At 43.7% G+C, this 24,321-nt stretch overlaps 1 protein-coding gene across 2 annotated transcripts in view; it reads left to right on the forward strand.

Moving 5' to 3' along the window:
* The window catches only part of STK32B (serine/threonine kinase 32B), a 265,486-nt gene that overhangs the window by 217,707 nt on the left and 23,458 nt on the right, over positions 1-24,321 (forward strand). For both annotated transcript variants that reach the window (XM_077814640.1, XM_077814641.1), the window contains 2 exons: positions 3,574-3,690; positions 5,739-5,864. In XM_077814640.1, the coding sequence (XP_077670766.1) occupies positions 3,574-3,690; positions 5,739-5,864 (243 nt within the window). The remainder of the gene's footprint in view (positions 1-3,573; positions 3,691-5,738; positions 5,865-24,321) is intronic.

The raw sequence follows: 24,321 nt of genomic DNA on the forward strand, positions 1-24,321 counted from the left end.
TCCACTTTGCTTCCAAGGGAATAAAACCTGATAGTGTTAAATATTTATTTACCATTCCCCGTGGAAGATAGAACTTTAAATAAGATATCCGTGCAGTTACTTGTAGCTTAAGCATTTTCATTTTATATTTCATTTCTTTTTTGGAGGCGGGGAGGGGGGAAGAATATTTTATAACTCCTTGCTGCATGGTGGTCACCATACATAGTAGATGTTCTTTAGAGAAGTCATAGTTACTATTTTTATTACAGGAACACCAAGAGGCCCCAGTAGAGATCAGCTCCCCATCATGCCAGGCATGGTATAAACATGTAGTATAAAACAGTCCCTGACGTAAAGAATTCAAATTCTAATTAGAGAAGGCAGAGAAAGGATGGCATGTAAATTTTTAGCTCAAATGGTTACATGTCGGCAAAGTCATGCACAGGGTATCGTAATGGGAAGTGTCAGGCAGTCTTAATAAAAAGCACTGCTACCAGCTCTGCTTAGGATAAAAACCAATGAAATAACACCGTACTGTTTTAACAGCTGTCTGTTGGCAGAGGGGGTTCTCAGGAAGAGAACATTGTGATGGAGTGCACAACAGAGGATATAGACCTGGAGTCCCAGCCCTGATCACCAAGAGTTGCCAATTACTTTAATAATTATGTAGATTATGTAGGTATCTATTTGCCAAGCTCAGCACAATCTTCCCAGAATGATTTTCTCTGACTAGAGACAAAACAAGGCTGGAATGGAGGTTGAATTTCAAAACCATGTTAAAATAAAAACACCACCATCCATCTGATGACCCAGCCAGGCATTTCTGCCCTATTGAGCAGGGTTTGTTGCTTATGGAGCAGGCTGTCATTGTGGGGACAGATTAGTCCATGGCCTTGTCTAGAGTAGGGGAAAAGCGCTTGTTTTTCTAAATTGTAAACACCGTTTTTACTAGTCTAGACAAGGCCAAGCAGAGGAGCACAAAGCACAAAAGAAGGAGGAGGAGGGGTGAGTAAATGTATTCAACCCTACATATGTTACTACCCATTAAAAGCACAAGCTTCAAAACCCCCACCTGCCTCTTTAGTGGCCCCCTGTGAGGAAGCAGGGCTTTACAGGGCTGCAAGATCAGGCAGCAGGCAGCCAGCCCAATTCTCTTCTGTGCTCCCACAGCTCTCAGCTCAGCTGCAAGAGCACATATGGCTCATTTCCATAGGAGCAAAGGAATGGCTATACTGGATCACAGCCATGTTCTTTCTAGTCCTGTCTCTTGCAGTGGCTAGCACCAGATGCTTCAGAGGAAGCTGCAGGAATCCCACAAAACCACCAATGGGAAAAAGAGGAGAGGAGGAGAGAGGCATAAATCTGCTGTTGTGTGACCAAATAGTTTGCCAGTTAGCTCATTTCTCACTCTGGAACTGGTGATAGAATATGGGTAACCTACAAAATGGTCTGATGGAGATCAAGATAAGTTATGTAAAAAATTAATTGTTTTTGTTTGTGCTGACTTTTTGTTCTTGTTTGCCTCTACCCTTGTTAGATAGAACTAATCTTGTGCTGGGGGGAGGGTCATAATCCTCACAGCTTTCTTGTTGCACTGTATTGCACAATACCAGTCAGCCAAAACAGCACGTTATTGGAAGCAGGACAATAGCTACCATAGCAATTTGGACTTTGTACTAGACTGCTCAGTCCATTGCTCCCTTCCAGTGTATTACATAATCTCTTAGTGTAGTCCATCCATTCACACAACACAGCAGACACAGCTAGGTAGCTAGCCAGTTAATTATAAAAGACCTGTCTAAAAAGAGAAGCTAACTTGTAAATCATTGCAAGAAGTTAACCCCCCGGGAAATTAAAACCTGTGCATTATGGTAGCCATGGTATAAGTCTGCCCACTCCTGTCTCTCTCTCTCAGATGCCGATATCAGAGCTCAGTGTCCAGGTTCCATTACCAGAGAGTGGCCTCTCTATCAAGGCAGGCTATGTGTTGTAGACCACTCTTCAGATGTCGGACTGGGCACATTTCCATCACATGAGCTATTGTCTGTGACGGTGCCCCACCGTCACACCAGGGGGAGAAAACCAGTGCATGGTTGCAGCAACTCTGGTCAAGCCAGAGAGTAGCCTCTTGAGACTTGTCCAAGAACTGTGATTAAGTGGACGAAGAGGCAGGTGCAGCGATGTACTCGTGAATTTACTTAGTGTATTAGACTCTCTTTCCCACTGATGCTTTCGCTCTGTAAGGACGTAATTTTGAGCTTCCAGGCGGCGCTGATCATCTATGCATGGTAAAGGGGCAGTAGCATTCTTGTTCAAGAGTGTGTGCACTGCCATAGCAAAGGGATATCAAGAGATGAGCCATGGTGTCACACCCCGGACCACAGGAGTGGAATTCCTCCCCTGACTATGAACAGACCTTCAGGCTGGTGCTTTGTATTGTTCACTGTCTGAGAATGGGGCATCAGTCAGTCATAGATGAAACAGTATGCAGTGGTGTTGTAGCTGTGTTGGTCCCAGGATATTAGAGATACAAGGTGGGTGAGGTAATATCTTTTATTGGACCAACTTCTGTTGGGGAAAGAGACAAGCTTTCCAGCTTACACAGAGCTCTTCTTCGGGTTTTTCACACCCCCTGAGCAAAAAAGTTGAAGCGCTGTAAGGTGCCAGTGTAGTCACACCCTAACTCAGGGAGTTACTGCTAAATACAGGGTGGAACAGAGTGTTTAGCATAAGTAATTAACACATATTTCAAGGGACCATTCAAGGACCACCCTGCGTAGTGGCCCGTTGACACCCCTCCAATCATAGGGAGGAAAGGAAGGGAGGAGAGAAGCTGCTGGGGAGGTTGTTAGTGGGTTACAGATTGTTGTAATAAGCCATAAATGCGGTGACTTTCTTCTGTCCTTGATTTTTAGTTTAAAGCAAAGTTATGAATTTAAGCTCCCAGGCTCATCTTTTGAAAGTGTTGTGCAGGTTCCCTTTGGGGATGAGGACTGATAGGTCAGATATAGAATGAGCACTTTGTGAAAAGTGTTCATCCATAGGTGATGTGATGTTTTGTCTTTTATCATTTTTCCTGTGTGAGTTCTTTTGAGAGTGTAGTGATTGTCTGGTTTCACCCACATAGTCGCTATTGGGGCATTTAGTGCACTTGATGACGCACATGACATGTTGTGATAGGGCTGTGTAGGACCCATGGATCTTCAAATTTGTGTTGTGGGGCTGGGTGTTGATTATTGCAACAGTGGCTCATAAAATAACCTACACCTCAGACAGATGGCTCCAGAGACAAAAATATTCATAAATCTAATTTCAACTGACCTTGAAAACTTTCCTACCAACATAAATATTACAAAATAAAATCTAAAAAAGATATAAAACCACTGTGTATTTCAGTTGATTAGTACCAAAGAAATGCACACGCAATCCATATGAGAAGGGTTAGCCTTTAAGATATTATAAGTCTTGTATGTTTAGAGAAACACTGTTTTCCAGTGTAAGCAATACAGAGTTCAGGAAAACAAAGATTTTGTATGCTCTGTTTATAACCTTCCTTATTGATTTTACATTGATATTATTTTAACTTTACCACAGAGGCCATACGAAATTCATTCAGCCACTCCAATTGATGAGATCCTCAACATGTTCAAGATAGAAAGAGTTCATTACTCATCCACATGGTGCAAGGGTATGATAGCATTGCTGAAAAAGGTAAGACAGTACAAGAGCTAGTTGCACTTGCCTCCTCCCACAAATAATCCAGTGGATATCCTTCAGGTAAGATACAGCTCATACAAGTATCAGGTTGTTTAAATCTCATGGATAGAGGGAAAGGTGCCTTTCTTTGGCCTTCTCTGAACAGCAGAGATGCGGCATTGTCTCTTATGAAGTTGATTTATTATTGTTCTCATACCAGTCTGAAAGAACAGTTCAATTTATCTTTTAAATTACATTTTTATAAGGAATTTTAGTGTTCCTGAAACAGACCTACAGACCAAGGACGTCTGTTTTCCACAGGTCCAGCGGTGGCACCTCCTGTGTTGCCCTGTTCTTGCCTCAGCCATAGTTTGGGGGCACCACATTCTGCATTCCCATTCAGTTCTTTGCATCTCTGCTGAGATTGCCAGCAAAGTTACCTAGAAACCTAGGAACTGCCTCTCTCCTTGTGCCATGCTCCCATAATTGCAGCAGCAAAGGTTCTCAGGATGGAGCCTCCTCACTATGTAACCGGAAGCCACAGGCTGGACATTCTCCATGAAGCCCCATGACGCTGGAACTAGCTTTCCTCTGTCAGTCCACCTGAGCCCGTATTTCTTCCTCTTCCAGTTACACTGCAAGGTATATCTTTGAGCAAGAATAGGGTTGCCAACTTTCAGACAAAACTGAACACCCTTGTCCTGCCCCACCCCTTCCCTGAGGCCCCGCCCTTGCTCACTCCATCCCCACTCCCTCTGTCGCTCTCTCTCCCCAACCCTCGCTCACTTGCTCAATTTCACTGGGCTGAGGCAGAGGGTTGGGGTACAGGATGGGGTGAGGGCTCCAGCTGGGGGTGCGGGCTCTGGGGTGGGCCTGGGTCAGAGGGGTTTGGGGTACAGGAGGGTGCTCCAGGATGGGGGGCAGGGCCGAGGTGTTCGGAGTGTGGGAGGGGGTATGGGCTGTGGCTGGAGGTGTGGGCTCCGGGCTGGGGCCGAGAGGTTTGTAGTGTGGGAGAGGGTTCCAAGCTGGGCCAGGGGGTTGGGAGGCAGGCGGGGGTGCGGGCTCCTGATGATGCGTACCTCGGTCAGCTCCCCAGAAGTGGTGACATGTTCCTCAGCTCCTAGGCACAGGCATGGCCATGTGGCTCTGCATGCTGTCTTCGCAGCTTCCTTTGGCTGCGGTTACCGGCCCCTGGGAACTGTGTAGCCGGCACTTGAGGCGGGGCAGTACATCGAGCCTCCCTGACTGTTCCTCTGCCTAGGAACTGAGGGACATGTCACTGCTTCTGGGGAGCCGCGTGGAGCCAGGTAGGGAGCCTGCCAGCCTCACCAACTGGACTTTTAATGGACCAGTCAGCGGTGGTGACCGAAGCCATCAGGGTCCCTTTTTGACCAGGTATTCTGTTTGAAAACTGGGCACCCGGCAACCCGAAGCAGGAAGTGTTTTTAAATGTACCACTGGAACACTGGGAGATAAATTACAGATTTATATTTGAGCAGTCTGGTTTTTGTTATATGGAACATTGAGATGGTCAGTTTTCACTGTTGTCAGGGAGCTCACTGCAAAAACATATTATAATGAACTGAAAGAATACATGTAAGATGGCAAGTAGTGCCAAATTATGATGGGAAGGTATTTTTCATCACTTGGACTCTTGTCCACTAGTACATGGACTAGTGCTAATAACTCACTTCATGTTCTATAGCCCTCAGATGGTAATTACATTACCTTAATATTATATGCGGTGTTGTTGTAGCCATGTTGGTCTGAGGATATTAGAGAGACAAGCTGGGTGAGATAATATCTGACATTGGAACAATTTCTTTTGGTGAGAGAGACAAGCTTTCGAGGTACACAGAGCTCCTCTGCAGGTCTGGGAAATGTATTCAGATCATGACATAAGTTAATTTTTTTTAAATACTGGAACTTCTAAGAAGTATGAGATGGTTCTCCAAGCTTTCCCTAATTAAAAATGCTATTATCCACATTAGTAAGATGCATTTACTCTTCTTGAAATCTTTATGGCATACAGTGTCTTAGAAAATGCATTTTTTTGATCACAGCTCCTCACTAAGGACCCTGAGTGCCGCCTTTCAAGTCTTGCAGACATTCAGAGCTCTCCGTACTTAGCTGATATCAACTGGGACGCTGTCTTGGAGAAAGCTGTGACACCAGGCTTTGTTCCTAATGTGAGTCAATAGTCTAGTTAAACTAAATTTGCAAATCCCTTATCCAATTATTGCTGTCATTTTAACTGTTTACTAATAGACATTTGCATTTATTTCTCCAAGGAAGTTTCAGTGTTTTCCTCCTGATGCACATTCTAAATTACATTCTGCTCTTGTTCACTCTGCCGTAACAGAGAGCAAAATTTCCATTAGGTTATTGGACAATGGTTGGAGTGGCTGTGAGGTGGCACTGAGCATTCTCCCTCTCAGGTGCTTGGCTGGTTCTTGCTCAAACTGTTCACCATATGTAGGATCAGGAATGGAAGGGCTATCAAGAAGGCCAGGGCTTTATAAAGCAGTGAGCAAGCAACCAGGGAGCTTTGCAAACAGGGGCCGCTAACAGGGAGTTTCGAGAGGGAGTTCTCCAGGTGAAGGAGGAGCAAATATGGAACCCTTGAGGTAAGTGGCTGTCTGTAGTGTGTGTTTGTGTTTGGGGGTTACTTGCTGTGTGCTGAGCTTGTGTTTGTCTGTCTGTCTATCTGTTTGTTTGAAGGACCGTGTGCTGTGGCCGGCAGTTGGAAGCTGTGAGCTTCTAAACAAGGTTTGAAATCTAGAAGCCTCTGTTCATTGGCTAAGCCATAGTCAGGGGGCAGGGCTATCAAGAAGGCCAGGGTTTTATAAAGCAGTGAGCAAGCAACCAGGGACTGCTAACAGGGAGTTTCGAGAGGGAGTTGGGAAGGGGAGTGGAAAGGGGGCGAGGTACACTTGCCATTCTTTAAAACTGTTAAACTAAACTATAATCAAAACTCCTTGATTTAAACAAAAACCCTATCATTAACCTGGGTAGCTGTAGGAGAGCATGCAAGCAGAAGTCCAGCAGCAGAGTGGGGGCTATCCTGTTTATTACACTCAGTGTAGCATGTATGATTACCTGTCCTGTGGGCAGATGGCAGATGTGTGCATTCAGTGCAAGGAGCTCCTGGCCCTCAGACTGTGTACGGGCTTTGGAGGCCAGGGTGGCGGAACTGGAGGAGCTAAGGGAGGCAGAAAGGTATGTTGATGAGGCTTTCTGGGACACTGTAGGTTTGTCCCACCTCCGGTCAGACAGCCCCTGTGCTGTTAAGGAGGATGAAAGGCCCGGAGAAGGAGAGCAGTCAATGGGAACAGAGGGAAACCTTCCCATAGTTGGGACCCTCCTTCCAGATGATGTTGGGGTATCCTCTTGCACTGAGGTTACCTCTCTGGGGGAGGGAACTCCAGTCATTAGGAAAAGGCAGGTGTTAGTAATGGGAGATTCGATCATTAGAAACATAGATAGCTGGGCTTGTGATGACTAGGAGCACCATATGGTGACTTGCCTGCCTGGTGCGAAGGTTGCGGATCTCTTGAGGCATCTAGATACACTTATGTGTAGTGCTGGGGAGAAGCCGGTGGTCATGGTACATGTAGGTACCAATGACATAGGGAAGGGTAGGAGAGACGTCCTGGAGGCCAAATTTAGACTGCTAGGAAGGAGACTGAAATCCAGGGCCTCTATGGTGGCATTCTCAGAAATGTTTCCAGTTCTACATGCAGGGCCAGGTAGGCAGACAGAGCTTCAGAGTCTCAATGCGTGGATGAGATGATGGTATAGAGAGGAGGGTTTATATTTATTGGGAACTGGGGAAACTTTTGGGATGGGGGAGCCTATACAGGAAGGATGGGCTCCACCAAAACCAGAGTGGATCCAGACTGCTGGCACTTAACATTAAAAAGGTTGCAGAGCAGTTTTTAAACTAAGAGATGGGGGAAAGCCGATGGCTGCAGAGGCGGACAGAGACTTCTCTTAGAGGAGAGTCTATTGATAGAGATTGAAATAAAAATCTTAAATGAATCCACGTGTTCCATAGAATCTCTATGGATAGTAATTCCATGCTCTAATAAGAATATAACAGTAGGGATCTATTATCGACCACCTGACTAGGACAGTGATAGTGACAATGAAATGCTAAGGGAGATTAGAGAGGCTATCAAAATAAAGAACTCAATAATAGTGGGGGATTTCAATTATCCCCATATTGACTGGGTACATGTCACCTCAGGACGAAATGCAGAGACAAAATTTCTCGATACTTTAAATGACTGCTTCTTGGAGAAGCTGGTACAGGAACCCACAAGGGGAGAGGCAACTCTCAATTTAGTCCTGAGTGGAGTGCAGGATCTGGTCCAAGAGGTAACTATAACAGGACCGCTTGGAAATAGTGACCAAAATATAATAACATTTAACATTCCTGTGGTGGGAAGAACACCTCAACAGCCCAACACTGTGACATTTAATTTCAGAAAGGGGAACTATGCAAAAATGAGGAGGTTAGTTAAACAGAAATTAAAAGGTACAGAGACGAGAGTGAAATCCCTGCAAGCTGCATGGACACTTTTCAAAGACACCATAATAGAGACTCAACTTAAATGTATACCCAAATTAAAAAACACAGTAAAAGAACAAAAAAAGAGCCACCGTGATTTAACAACCATGTAAAAGAAGCAGTGAGAGATAAAAAGATATCTTTTAAAACGTGGAAGTCAAATCCTAATGAGGTAAATAGAAAGGAGCATAAACACTGCCAAATTAAATGTAAAAATGTAATAAGAAAAGCCAAAAAGGAGTTTGAAGAACAGCTTGCCAAAAATTCAAAAGGTAATAACAAAATGTTTTTTAAGTACATCAGAAGCAGGAAGCCTGCTAAACAACCAGTGGGGCCCCTAGATGCTCGAGATACAAAAGGAGCACTTAAAGACTATAAAGTCATCGCAGAGAAACTAAATGAATTCTTTGCTTCAGTCTTCACGGCTGAGGATGTTAGGGAGATTCCCAAACCTGAGCCGTCTTTTGTAGGTGACAAATCTGAGGAATTGTCACAGATTGAAGTGTCCTTAGAGGAGGTTTTGGAATTAATTGAGAAACTTAACAGTAACAAGCCACTGGGACCAGATGGCATTCACCCAAGAGTTCTGAAAGAACTCAAATGTGAAATTGCGAAACTATTAACTATGGTTTGTAACCTGTCCTTTAAATCAGCTTCTGTACCCAATGACTGGAAGATAGCTAATGTAATTCCAATATTTAAAAAGGGCTCTAGAGATGATCCTGGCAATTACAGACTGGTAAGTCTAACGTCAGTACCAGGCAAATTAGTTGAAACAATAGTAAAGAATAAAATTGTCAGACACATAGAAGAACATAAATTGTTGCGAAAAAGTCAGCATGATTTCTGTAAAGGGAGATCATGTCTTACTAATCTATTAGAGTTCTTTGAAGGGGTCAACAAGCATGTGGACAAGGGGGATCCAGTGGACATAGTGTACTTAGATTTCCAGAAAGCCTTTGACAAAGTCCCTCACCAAAGGCTCCTACGTAAATTAAGTTGTCATGGGATAAGAGGGAAGATCCTTTCATGGATTGAGAACTGGTTAAAGGACAGGGATCAAAGGGTAGGAATAAATGATAAATTTTCAGAATTGAGAGGGGTAACTAGTGGTGTTCCCCAATGGTCAGTCCCAGGACCAATCCTATTCAATTTATTCATAAATGATCTGGAGAAAGGAGTAAACAGTGAAGTGGCAAAGTTTGCAGATGATGCTAAACTGCTCAAAATAGTTAAGACCAAAGCAGACTGTGAAGAACTTCAAAAAGATCTCACAGAACTAAGTGATTGGGCAACAAAATGGCAAATGAAATTTAATGTGGATAAATGTAATGTAACCCTTCTGCCCGTCAGAGTTGGCAGCAACAAGGGCCGGGTTCAATATCTAGGGGATCCATTCCAATAACACAATGCAAACCAGCTCGAGCCCCCACCCAGTGACCTGGGACAAATATATACCACCCCCGCTGGGCGCCTCCAAGAGGCAATACTTCCCCTCTCGCAAGCACATAGTCTGAGTGTAGCAAAAGCCTTTTAATAGCAGAGAGAAACAATGTGGCATTACGTTGGGGAAACACCACCAACAGGATTCATAACACAATCCATGAGCAAAAAAAAACCCACCCCAAGCAAATTGGGGCATGCCCCTTTCCGTTTGGTTCTTGAGTCCAGCAACCCCAAATCACCCAAAGTCCCAAAAGTCCAATGACCCAAAAGTCTCTGTCCCTGGTCAGGGCAGCCCCAGAGTTCGAAAGTTTATCTGCGGAGCTTTACCTCCCAACCTGGGCGGAGATGGGACGGGAGTAAGAGGCACCTTACATGATCTGAACCTGACCGCCCCATAGCAGCGCTCCGCTCCGCCAGCCGCCCCACGAACTCCTTCGCTCAGCTCCGCTCCGCTCCACGGCCCGCAAGCAGCTCCTGCCATCCACGAACTGCTCCGCGTCGAACTGCTTCACCAGCCTGTCCACAAGGCACTCCAGCCATCCCGCAAACTGCTCCACAATATATCTTCAGGCTCCCCCACTACTTAACACAACACTCAGTGATTTCAGCTCTTAGGTGAATTCAGCTTGTAGTAGGGGAGCCGCAGTGCTGGCTCAATCCCAAAAGCAGACTCTTCAGGGCCAGCACAGAAGCCATGTGTGTGAGACACAAGGAGAGTACAGGCACCCCTTCCAGCCATTCAGCTGGTCCCCACCAACCTCATGCAGTCTCTGTGCAGGGTTTGCCTTGCACCAGTCCTTCATACTAGGAGTGGATTCTTTTGACAAGAAGTTCAGCTCAACTACTCAAAACCTAAAGATTACCTCCATTCCTTATATTTTCAGTGCTGCACATAATGTTCTCTTAAACCAGTGCTTACTTTTAAGTCACTGAGCCAAATTCAGCCCTAGTGTGAGCAACACAAGTCCTTTGGCTTACATGAGGGTGGAATTTGAACCAGTAGAAAAACTTATAATAAATTTGAAGGGGTCAGATGCATGCTATCTGACCTTAAGAACATGCATTACCACAGATGTGATTATCTTCACAGGTACATGCTAATACAAAAGCAAAGCAAAGCAAATGGAAATATTTGGCTTTTTTTTTTTACCTTTTATTGATAAATCCAAAATACATACGTCTATTTAATCACAGTTGCTAAAACAACACACTGATTGCAAGTAGCCACTTCCAGTCATAATGTGGAAAAAAAGATGAAATACAGAGTTTTTGAGGTTAAAAAGAATCTAAACGTTTTGGGATTCAAATAGGACAAGTAACATACCATACAGGACACCTCTAAATCCAATTGTCCTTTCTTATTCTAACATAATGATTATTGTTACTGCAGCCTAAAGTCAGAAATCACAAAATGAGATATCAAAATCTTACATAAATTATCTTTCGAATCATCCTCATAGATATCAGTATTTATCAATTGGGCAGATAACAATATTTAGCTTAATTTAATTGTTAAATCGTAATTATTTTCTTGTTAACTGAGATGTAATTTTGATGAATAAAATGTATAATCTCAGCTGTAGGAAACAATAGTCTCTTTCTCTGAGCCTGCTGATACACATAGAAATATATTAATCCTTTGAATTTGGAATGTAGCAGTATCTTTTCCCCCCGTATCTGATTTATTAATTTCCCGTAGTCAATAAATGGTGAAAAATTAGGTTGATAACTTGCAGACTGGATTTCATGAGGGACGTAGTTAGAGATCCCTTATTAGGGATTTGAAATTATCTGAGTATATAACAAGGAGAACTGAAATCACTACTTGAGTTTACAAATATGAACAGAGTTGTGCAATTCCTCTCCCGCAGATACAGCTGAAAAACTTAATACATGAACATTACAAACATTAGTATAGTTTTCAGCTGTCCTGTTTAAGAGCAAGTTACAGATCCTGAGTTGGTGGAAAATGTCATAGCTCCACTGAAGTCCACTTATGACTTCGATGGAACAGTGACAAATTACATCAGCTAAAGATCTGCCCCATGGTCCCTATTAAGACACTAACTAAGGCTGGGGTCTTGCAAATACTTATGCATATGAATAACTTTGCAGATGTGAATAGTCCCATGGAAGTCCAAGTTACTCATGAATGTATTGACAGAATCGAGGTCAACATTTTGCACCAAAGCACTTTAGGTGCCTAAAAATTTCATGCACCTAAGTTTGAAAATTTCACCCCTAGTACTTTTTTATTTTCCACAGTTTTTTACTTCTCTTTAACTTTAATATATATTTGGCAGTTTTTTGGTGGGGGGGAGGTTCCTCCCTAATTAAGATCTTTTTGAGGGCACCTTATCTGTCTTGTTTTCAAGAGAGTTGAGACAAGTTTCCAAACCTTCTGCTGCAACAAAAAGTTATTTAAAAGTAATTTGAGAGGCAGATGTAGAAGCTAATTGTTTGGTACTGTTTCTCAGACAACTGAACCGCCTCCATAATAGTAGTTGATTTCAGAGAAGGTGATGGTGGCTGTGAAACAAGAGGGACTCCTGTTCACAATTTCCATCCTATGTGGAAACACTGATGTGTCTGCCATTAAAAACGCATCACCCTATTGTATTTTGGTTTGGTTTGTCTATGTCTAGCAGGCATTGCATACATACAATGTACCTGGGTTTTTTTCTGATCAGAGCCGAAAAGAAAGCAATATCATAGACATCAAGATGCAAAATCATTCTAATGCTAACATTGTCTGAATATGGTCTTCCCATAGAAGGATAAAAAAAATTCCTGTCCATCAAAGGTCAAAACATTTTTAAAGGGGAAAAAACCATAATCCTCCACTACTACAAGTAAAACAATTTCCCTAGCTAAAACACCAACTCTCATTGGCATTTGGAGCTACTCTTAGAAAAAGATTCTTCAATTTACAAAGGCACATTAAGGGGGGGAAAAACCATTATACCAGATGTAACTAATTCAGATAACAGCGAAAACTAATTCAGAATAGAAACTCCAAGTCTATGGTCGGGGTTAAAAGAACACCCTTCCGATTAGTTACAAGGGAATATAATGAAATACACTTCTCCAATTAAAGGAAGAGAGAAGTAAAACTGCACTCAGATACTCTCAGACCTAGTTAAAGATTCAATTAAAAGCTTTGCCAGAGGCTTCAGGCTAGTTGCTTATATAGCAGGGTTCACTCCACTCTGCTGAACATGTGTATGAGGTCATTAGGAAGACTAGTGAAGAGGTAGATGTCACAGTGCCTTTGTGATAACACCACCCTACTTTATGTCTTCATCTTGTCTGACTGAAGATCAGAGGACTGGACTGATGGAAAGGTGTTTTCCCTGGAATTTGCTCCCCTTACCCTATCCTCCCACTGACTCTGGCAGAACCCAGATTAGTTAACTTTTAGGGCACACAACAAATCTCGTCTTGTTTTCCAGGCTTTTGGTGATGGTTTGAGGACTGTGGGTGTTTTGATGTGGTGGGGGGGGGGAACTATTTATTATTAGGGTAGAGTGTTACTTTACTCTGGGTGCTTTTACTCAGCACTCCCATGTGCATGTACACAATACTCTTGCCACTTTCCATATAAAAATGGATTTTGTTCCTGCAAGGCCCATGATGGGGGGGAGAGGGACATGAAATTTCACCCTATATATATATATGGTTTTCCTGTTTTGAAAGCATTATGTCAGAAGGGGCTATACTGTTGTTGTTTCACCATCATGTGGGCTTCTTTCTAGTCATCTGCTGGCAGTGTCAAGTCCTGTATTTCTCTTAGACATTTTCCTTGTTTAGTATTAAATGTTGGAGGAATCAGTCAAGAAGGTAATTTTAAATGTAATTTTTATTTTCAATAGGCTTCAAAATTACAGAAAGAAAATTTCTCAAATGCTGGAACAAGTCTCTAAACTATATAACCTGAAAAAGAAAGTGGTGTTTGAAAAAAATAAGAATGCATTTTATTTATAAAGTGCTCTAATCTAGAGGCATCCATAAAAAACAGCAACATAGTGATTGCTACAGACTCCAGCAGAACTTATATTTGAGCTAAATATATTTTGAGGGTATCTTAAGATGTGGATATGCCATACTCATACTAATAATTAAACAACAGAAAACATTATAGAAAGGAGGATAGTAAACTGACCTAGAAAATTAACCCTTGCATCTGGGGACACAAACAGCTATATCAATGAATCTGTAATGGGCTAGGTCATAGAGGTCTTTTAGTGTCTGTTGGCGTGGGGGGAGGAGGGGTCCTCCACCAAAGAATCATAGGAGTTTAGGTCTGGAAAGGACCTCAACAGGTCATCTAGTTCAATCCCCTGCACAGAGGCAGGGCTAAATATTATCTAGACCATCCTTGACAGGTGTTTGTCTAACCTGTTCTTAAAAACTTCCAGTGATGAGATTCCACAACCTTCCTAGATAATTTGTTCCAGTGCTTAACTACCCTGACAGGAACTTTTCCCTAATGTCTACTCTGAATCTCCATTGCTGCAATTTAAGCCCATTACTTCTTGTCCTGTCCTCAGATGATAAGGAGAACTATTTATTACCTTTTTCTTTAGTTTATAACAACCTTTTATGTACTTTATGTATGGGAGCAGATGATTAACAACAGACTGCTGATTGGACACCACTGAGTATAAAGCTTCCTCTTCCTGATCCCTTGTCTGAGCACCTAGTTGCTAGGCTTGTGGCTACCTAGACCTCTGAGAGCAAGTCCTTGCCTGGTTCCTGCTAACTTGCCTTGTTCCTGTCTCCTCACCCTTACCATCATTGTTGATGCTGGTGTTGACCCTTTGGGTGGCCACAGCCTTGACTCTTCTCCTGGCTCTGGCCACTAGATCCTACAGCCCACTTTATGGCCCTGACACTTACAGAGAGAAAAGGGAACCTATAAATAAACCTAAACCGCAGATAGGGTTTGCTTTATGCATAATCTGGACCTCCTGTGAACTTTCTCTCCTGCGATTCAGACCTCAGGATAGTGTCAGCAGAGGAAAAGGCATTGTGTGTGAAAGACACTAGCTGACACCTTGTTTGTTTATTCTCTGCTTGATATGATCAAATTACTTTAGATCTTGCATGTGCACCACAAACTCAGATTCGGGGTGCAGAACTCATTTTAAAATATGCAAGTGAAATGTGTAGAAAATTAATTAGCTTATTCAGTGGTGCTAGAAACTAAGCTGGACAAAAAAGGCAAAAAAAATGGTTGAAAATGTGTCATTTTGTCATTGTTCACAATGGGATCTGCTGGGTGCTGAGCACTCTGGAAAATCAGGCTTTTCATACCTCAAAAGGTATTGTAAGGATTCCACATCCAAACATTACAGTGACTTTAACTATATATATATATATATATATATATATATATAAACAGGCAAGTCTAAATAAGCCCGAGAAGGAAGAGGAGCACTTCATTGTCACAAGTAGGTGTCAGTCAGTCGTTGAGATGCTAGAAAGGAACTGCTATTAGTTAACTGGATTTACATGAGCTCTTTGAATTAAGTCTATGAATTCTTGCTGAAATCCACAGACACACACACACTTCTCCAAAAGAATCACTGTATGACTATTTTATCTTGTCCGGTAGTAAATCAGCACATGAACTGGGAGGTGAGGATCTGTTCAGCCAAGAGCTGTGACTGTTAAAAATTTCATGGGCTCAAACAGACCTTAGGTACACAATGCGTGGGAACATGCAAAGCCATTTTTGACCCATGTTTGTTTGGTCAGCTTAAAATGATCAGTTTGTTCCTCTAGACAATTTGTACGGTAAGGAAGGACTGTCAGATTTGAGATGGTTTGCATAATCCTAGGGTCAACATGATTGTCAACAGAGCTAACTAAAAAGTCAAAGATAGGACAGGACACTTCAGGTATTTTCTACATTCCTATACTTCAGTATATGAAACAGTTTAGCACACAGAATATTCTGCTCCCACAACAATATGTTGTTTTTTTAAATAACCAGTGACTTTTTTCAGTTATATTTTTTTTAAGTTTATATCAATGTTTTTTTTGCTATTGGCCTTTGGGATCAGTTTGTTTGTTTTCACATCCTGTCATATTTTCGGTTGTTTACAAAACTGAAAATGCCCAGAAGCTGGGTTTTTTCTTCCTTTTCGTCATCCTTTTCTTCCCACAGCTGTGCAATGGAAGGTTCATGCCTGCAGCTCTAAAGTCTTGATGCCAAACAAGCTTCTTCCAACAGCAACATCTGAGTCTCTGGATGACTCCTACTTAGAATTTATGTAGCACTTTTATGTTCAAAGCTCTGCACAGACATTCATTAATTAACTTTCACACCTGTATGAGGTGAGCATGGTCAGGGTTATCCCTATTTTACATGTGGGGGAAAAAAAACAGAGATGATGTGACTTTCTCAAGGACAAACAGCTACTGAGTAGCAGAGCCAGGATCAGAACTGACTAGTTCCTGAATCCCAGCACTATGTCCATTCTACCAGATGACAGCACTAGAGCTAGTCGAGATTCTTTGACCATTTTTTTCTCCTAGCAAAATATCATTCTGTCGAAATTGACATTTTCCCCAGGAAAATGTCAATCTCAACCAAGATTTTTGATGTTCTGATCAGGAGAATGGAAATTAAAAAAAAAACAACAACTTGTTTTGACATGTTACATCATTTCATTTTTCATATTGAAAATGTCCAAAAAATCCATTTTGACATTTCTGATTACCAAATTTTCAGAATTTTTAATTTTGTGAAAATTTTGATATTATGACTTTTCATTCTAATTCAGAATGGAAAATAATTTCAAAATCTCAATTTTCCACAGAAGGAAAAGTCTGCATTAACTTTCATGCTAAAGTCCTACAGGGCTGCTACTCTGAAACATCCTACTTGTCAAGGTTCCTCCCCCACTCTGAACTCTAGGGTACAGATGTGGGGACCTGCATGAAAAACCTCCTAAGCTTATCTTTACCAGCTTAGGTCAAAACTTCCCCAAGGTACAAAGTATTCCACCCGTGGTCCTTGGAATGGCCGCTACCACCACCAAACTAATACTGGTTACTGGGGAAGAGCTGTTTGGACGCGTCTTTCCCCCCAAAATACTTCCCAAAACCCTGCACCCCACTTCCTGGACAAGGTTTGGTAAAAAGCCTCACCAATTTGCCTAGGTGACTACAGACCCAGACCCTTGGATCTTAAGAACAATGAACAATCCTCCCAACACTTGCACCCCCCCTTTCCTGGGAAATGTTGGATAAAAAGCCTCACCAATTTGCATAGGTGACCACAGACCCAAACCCTTGGATCTGAGAACAATGAAAAAACATTCAGTTTTTTACAAGAAGACTTTTAATAGAAAATAGAAGTAAATAGAATTGAAGAAATCCCCCCTGTAAAATCAGGATGGTAGATATCTTACAGGGTAATTAGATTAGAAAACATAGAGAACCCCTCTAGGCAAAACCTTAAGTTACAAAAAAGATACACAGACAGAAATAGTTATTCTATTCAGCACAATTCTTTTCTCAGCCATTTAAAGAAATCATAATCTAACACATACCTAGCTAGATTACTTACTAAAAGTTCTAAGACTCCATTCCTGGTCTATCCCCTGCAGAAACCAGCATATAGACAGACACAGACCCTTTGTTTCTCTCCCTCCTCCCAGCTTTTGAAAGTATCTTGTCTCCTCATTGGTCATTTTGGTCAGGTGCCAGCGAGGTTACCTTTAGCTTCTTAACCCTTTACAGGTGAGAGGAGCTTTCCCCTGGCCAGGAGGGATTTCAAAGGGGTTTACCCTTCCCTTTATATTTATGACACGCCCCCCAAATCTCAGCTAGGGTGAAACACTGGCTGGGATTTCTTCCTGGAGCTCTAGGAAAAACAGAGTTAATAAGACACATGCATCTCTAAATATACTACCAAGTACATAAAGACTAACAATATTTTCCACATCTCAAGGACGATTTTAACCAGTTGATTCTGGGAAACTTTCACGGGAGAGTGCATCAGCCACTTTGTTAGAAGCTCCTGAGATGTGTTGGATGTCGAAATCAAAATCTTGGAGAGCTAAACTCCACCGAAGAAGTTTTTTGTTAGTTTCTTTGACGGTGTGAAGCCACTTTAGTGCAGCATGGTCGGTTTGCAGGTGGAAACGCCGTCCCCAAACATATGGGCGTAGCTTTTCCAGAGCGTAGACAATGGCGTAACATTCTTTTTCAGTGACTGACCAGTTGCTTTCCCTCTCAGACAGTTTTTTGCTGAGAAACACTACAGGGTGGAATTCTTGATCAGGTCCTTTCTGCATTAAAACTGCTCCCACACCACGCTCGGATGCATCTGTGGTTACTAGGAACGGTTTGTCAAAGTCTGGGGCCCTTAGTACAGGGTCAGACATGAGTGTCGCTTTAAGCTTGTTAAAGGCCTTCTGACACTTTCCGGTCCACTGAACAGCATTTGGCTGTTTCTTTTTGGTTAGGTCTGTCAGTGGGGCAGCGATTTGGCTGTAGTGCGGTACAAATCGTCTGTAATAACTGGCCAAGCCTAAGAAGGATTGAACCTGTTTCTTTGACTTTGGGACAGGCCACTTTTGGATAGCATCCACTTTGGCCTGTAGGGGGCTGATAGTTCCTTGACCCACCTGGTGTCCAAGGTAAGTCACTCTGTTTAGGCCTATTTGACACTTCTTAGCCTTAACAGTTAGTCCTGCCTCCCTTATGCGCTCAAGGACTTTGTGTAGATGTTCCAGGTGGTCTGCCCAGGAATCCGAAAATATGGCCACATCGTCAAGGTAGGCGACTGCATATTCTCCTAATCCCGCTAGGAGACCATCTACAAGTCTTTGGAAAGTGGCGGGTGCATTTCGCAGCCCGAAAGGGAGTACATTAAATTCATACAGCCCGAGATGTGTGATGAAGGCTGACTTTTCCTTGGCAGATTCATCTAGCGGTACCTGCCAGTACCCCTTGGTTAAGTCCAAGGTAGAGATGAACTGGGCCCGTCCCAGTTTCTCTAATAGTTCATCTGTGCGTGGCATTGGATAGTTGTCTGGGCGAGTTACAGCATTTAGCTTACGGTAGTCCACGCAAAAACGTATTTCCCCATCTGGTTTGGGAACTAGAACCACTGGAGATGCCCATGCACTTTCAGAGGGGCGGATTACACCCATCTGTAACATATCCTGGATCTCCCGTTCTATAGCAGTTTTAGCTTGAGGAGACACCCGGTAAGGTTGGACCCTAATTGGGTGAGCATTACCTGTGTCAATGGAGTGGTATGCCCGTTCAGTCAGTCCTGGGGTGGCTGAGAACGTTGGTGCATAGCTAGTGCACAGCTCCTGGATCTGCTGTCGCTGCATACGCCCAAGGGTCATGGAGAGGTTCACCTCTTCCACACCACCAGCACATTTCCCTTCGTAGTAGACACCTTCAGGCCACTCAGCATCATCTTCTCCCTGGGCTGTAAACTGACAAACCTTTAATTCTCTGGAATAAAAGGGCTTTAGAGAATTAATATGGTACACCTTAGGCTTTCGGTTGGAGGTGGGGAATGCTATGAGATAATTAACAGCTCCCAGGCGCTCCTGGACCATGAATGGCCCTTCCCACGATGCTTCCATTTTATGGGCCTGGAGCGCCCTTAAGACCATGACCTGGTCTCCTACTTTGAAGGAACGCTCTCTGGCATGTTTATCATACCAGGCTTTTTGCTCTTTTTGAGCATCCTGTAAGTTTTCTCTAGCAAGGGCTAAAGAGGTTCGGAGGGTGTTTTGTAGGTTGGTTACAAAGTCCAGAATGTTAGTTCCTGGAGAAGGTGTAAATCCCTCCCATTGCTGCTTCACCAACTGCAATGGCCCCTTAACCTCACGGCCATATACAAGTTCAAATGGGGAAAACCCTAAACTGGGGTGTGGTACAGCTCTGTAGGCAAAGAGCAACTGCTGCAACACTAGGTCCCAATCATTGGAGTGCTCATTTACGAATTTACGTATCATGGCCCCCAAAGTTCCATTAAACTTCTCCACCATGCCATTTGTTTGATGGTGGTAAGGAGTGGCAACCAAGTGATTTACCCCATGAGCTTCCCAAAGGTTTTTCATAGTTCCTGCCAGGAAATTAGTCCCTGCATCTGTGAGGATGTCGGAGGGCCAACCTACCCGGGCAAAAATGTCTGCTAGTGCCTGGCACACACTTTTAGCCCTGGTGTTGCTTAGAGCTACTGCTTCCGGCCATCGGGTGGCAAAATCCATGAAAGTCAGTATGTACTGCTTTCCTCTGGGTGTCTTTTTCGGAAAAGGACCCAGAATATCCACAGCTACTCGTTGAAATGGAACTTCAATGATGGGGAGTGGCTGGAGAGGGGCTTTGACCTGGTCTTGGGGTTTTCCCACTCTTTGGCACACCTCACAAGACTGGACATAGGTAGAAACATCCTTGCCCATTCCCTCCCAGTGGAATGATCCCCCCAAACGGTCTTTGGTCCTGTTCACCCCAGCATGGCCACTAGGGTGATCATGGGCTAAGCTCAAGAGCTTGGCCCGGTATTTAGTTGGAACTACCAACTGTCTCTGAGGATGCCAGTCTTCCTGGTGTCCACCAGAAAGAGTTTCTTTGTATAAAAGTCCTCTTTCTACAACAAACCTGGATCGATTAGAAGAGCTGAGAGGCGATGGGTTGCTCCGTGCCGCCGTCCAAGCTCTCTGGAGGCTTTCATCTGCTTCCTGTTCGGTCTGGAACTGTGCCCTTGATGCTGGGGACATCAGTTCCTCATTGGATTGTGGACCTAGGCTTGGTCCCTCTGGAAGCGATATAGGGGATGGAGCTGTTTCTGTTGACTGTGAACCGCTCTCCGCTGGTGCACTATGTTGGGATTCAGGCTCCGGCTGAGCCTCTTGTGTAGGGTTATCGGCTGCTGCCAGTTCAGATTCAGTGGGGCCCTCTGGTGTTGAGGTTGCAAGTACTGGATTCAGTGCTGACACGGGGTCTGGTGTTGGTTGTTCGGCTGGTTCCGGTTCTGGGACTGGTTCCGTCTGGGTCTCTGGGACTGGATCCACTACTGCTGTTGCAGACATTGGCCTGAGGTCCAGGTCCATCACCTCTGACCGGGGTCCTGATAGCAGTTTCCGGAACAGAGCTAGGCCTCACGGCTTGTTTAGCCTGGCTGCGGGTGACCGTTCCCACCCTCTTGGCCTGCTTCACATGCTTCGCCAAGTCTTCCCCCAACAGCATGGGAATGGGATAATCATCATAGACTGCAAAAGTCCATGTTCCTGACCAGCCCTTGTACTGGACAGGCAACTTGGCTGTAGGCAAATTGAAAGAGTTGGACTTGAAGGGTTGAATCGTCACTTGGATCTCTGGGTTGATTAAATTGGGGTCCACTAAGGAAGCATGGATAGCTGACACTTGTGCTCCAGTGTCCCTCCACGCAGTGACCTTCTTCCCGCCCACACTCACAGTTTCCCTCCGCTCCAAGGGTATCTGGGAAGTATCTGGGCCTGTGGACCTCTGGTGTGATTCCGGTGCAATGAACTGTAATCTGTTGGGGTTCTTGGGGCAGTTGGCCTTTACATGCCCCAGCTTGTTACATTTAAAACATCGTCCAGCTGACGGGTCACTGGGGCGAGGAGGGTTGCTGGAGAACGGGGTGGCAGGACGATAAGGGGTCTGGAGGGTTCTTTGGGAGGTAGGTGGGGCCTTGGGTGGCCCCCGGTAATAGGGTGTGGTCTGGGGTGGTCCCTTCTGGTCTCCGCTCCAACTGCGACCAGTTTTCTTCTTCTCTGCCACCTCCACCCATCTGGCTCCAATCTCTCCTGCCTCGATTACAGTTTTGGGTTTCCCATCTAGGATGTATCTTTCTATTACCTCGGGAACACCCTCTAAGAATTGTTCCATTTGCATTAGGAAGGGCAAATTTACTGGAGATTCAACACTTGCTCCTGATATCCAGGCATCCCAATGTTTCACAATGTGGTAGGCATGTCGGGTAAATGACATGTCTGGTTTCCACCTTAGGGCTCTGAACCTCCGACGAGACTGCTCGGGTGTTATCCCCATTCTGACTCTCGCCTTGGATTTAAACAGTTCATACTTGTTCATGTGTTCTTTAGGCATTTCAGCTGCCACCTCAGCTAAGGGTCCACTGAGCTGCGGCCTCAGCTCTACCATGTATTGGTCAGTAGAGATGTTGTACCCAAGGCAGGCCCTTTCGAAGTTTTCTAAGAAGGCCTCAGTATCATCACCTGCCTTGTAGGTGGGGAACTTTCTGGGATGGGAAGTGGTACCTGGAGAAGGATTGCTAGGGTTTGTTGGTATATTCTGCTGGGCCTTTATCCTCTCCACCTCCTCCACATGCTTCCTCTCTTTTTCCTTCTCCTCCTCCATATGCTTCCTCTCTTTTTCCTTCTCCTCCTCCACATGCTTCCTCTCTTTTTCCTTCTCCTCCTCCACATGCTTCCTCTCTTTTTCCTTCTCCTCCTCCACATGCTTCCTCTCTTTTTCCTTCTCCTCCTCCACATGCTTCCTCTCTTTTTCCTTCTCCTCCTCCACATGCTTCCTTGCCTCCATTTCCCTCTTGTGGGCAGCCTCCTGTGCCTCCTTCTCCAGCCGCATAAGTTCTATCTGTCTTTCATGTTCCCTTTGTTTTTCCTCAGCCTGAAATTTGGCTAATTCCAGCTGTAGTCGAGCTGAGGATTTGGTCATTCTAACCTCTCTGTTTTTAACTAACTTTACACCCGAGGTTTAGAAATAAACAAACAAAACTTGGCTGTAAAATTTTGCTGTGCTGGAATAGAATATCTATTCTCTGATAGTGATTGTCAGCCTACAGAAAAAGACAATTCCCTTGTCTCTGCTCTGGGCCCAAATTAAAGCAAAAAAATTCCAACTACTTGGAAACCTGCTTATCCAGCCCAAAGCAAAAGCAAATGGGTAGAACACACACCCCCTATTTACTTTTAGGAAGAAAAGAAAAAAAAAACCTCTGGGTTGGAAGACTGTGAATTTCCCTGCAGGAGTTAAGTACCCTGCCTCCAGGCAAAGAAAACCTGCAATTCACAAGATAATCCCCTTTTGTCTCTGCTTGGCCACAAAGCAGAGAAAAACAATCTGCTTTCAGTTTCAACTGGTTTCTGGACTTCCTTTCCAAAGGAAAAAATAATTTCTTTTTAAAATCTGTATTTCTAGTTCAAAAAATCTCAACTGGATCTCAAAATGATTTCAGGTTAATCCCACCGCTATGCCACCATGTCAAGGTTCCTCCCCCACTCTGAACTCTAGGGTACAGATGTGGGGACCTGCATGAAAAACCTCCTAAGCTTATCTTTACCAGCTTAGGTCAAAACTTCCCCAAGGTACAAAGTATTCCACCCGTGGTCCTTGGAATGGCCGCTACCACCACCAAACTAATACTGGTTACTGGGGAAGAGCTGTTTGGACGCGTCTTTCCCCCCAAAATACTTCCCAAAACCCTGCACCCCACTTCCTGGACAAGGTTTGGTAAAAAGCCTCACCAATTTGCCTAGGTGACTACAGACCCAGACCCTTGGATCTTAAGAACAATGAACAATCCTCCCAACACTTGCACCCCCCCTTTCCTGGGAAATGTTGGATAAAAAGCCTCACCAATTTGCATAGGTGACCACAGACCCAAACCCTTGGATCTGAGAACAATGAAAAAACATTCAGTTTTTTACAAGAAGACTTTTAATAGAAAATAGAAGTAAATAGAATTGAAGAAATCCCCCCTGTAAAATCAGGATGGTAGATATCTTACAGGGTAATTAGATTAGAAAACATAGAGAACCCCTCTAGGCAAAACCTTAAGTTACAAAAAAGATACACAGACAGAAATAGTTATTCTATTCAGCACAATTCTTTTCTCAGCCATTTAAAGAAATCATAATCTAACACATACCTAGCTAGATTACTTACTAAAAGTTCTAAGATTCCATTCCTGGTCTATCCCCTGCAGAAACCAGCATATAGACAGACACAGACCCTTTGTTTCTCTCCCTCCTCCCAGCTTTTGAAAGTATCTTGTCTCCTCATTGGTCATTTTGGTCAGGTGCCAGCGAGGTTACCTTTAGCTTCTTAACCCTTTACAGGTGAGAGGAGCTTTCCCCTGGCCAGGAGGGATTTCAAAGGGGTTTACCCTTCCCTTTATATTTATGACAATGACTTTTCATTCTAATTCAGAATGGAAAATAATTTCAAAATCTCAATTTTCCACAGAAGGAAAAGTCTGCATTAACTTTCATGCTAAAGTCCTACAGGGCTGCTACTCTGAAACATCCTACTCTCAGTTACAGTCGTGTGAATCTGTAGTAACTTCACTGGAGTCACTCCAGTTTTACACCTGGGTCGCTGAAAATACAATCTACCCATTTATAATTTTACTCTTAAGCTTTCCTGCTGATTTATTCACTGGCTACTCTGCTGCTTGTGTTGTGCTGCAGCAATAGAATGGCTCTCGGCTCACGCTGGCCCTGTTTCAGCAAGGTAGTTCAGCGTATGTATGTTTTTAAACAATTTGCCTTCCGTAGGACTGCTCGCATGCTTAACTACCTTGTTCAAGCAGAGCCACTTTCACTGGATGGAAATAGATTCCCTCTTGCTAAAAGTCAGTC

The sequence above is a fragment of the Eretmochelys imbricata genome, chromosome 4, assembly GCF_965152235.1.
Source record: "Eretmochelys imbricata isolate rEreImb1 chromosome 4, rEreImb1.hap1, whole genome shotgun sequence".
Classification (NCBI taxonomy): domain Eukaryota; kingdom Metazoa; phylum Chordata; order Testudines; family Cheloniidae; genus Eretmochelys; species Eretmochelys imbricata.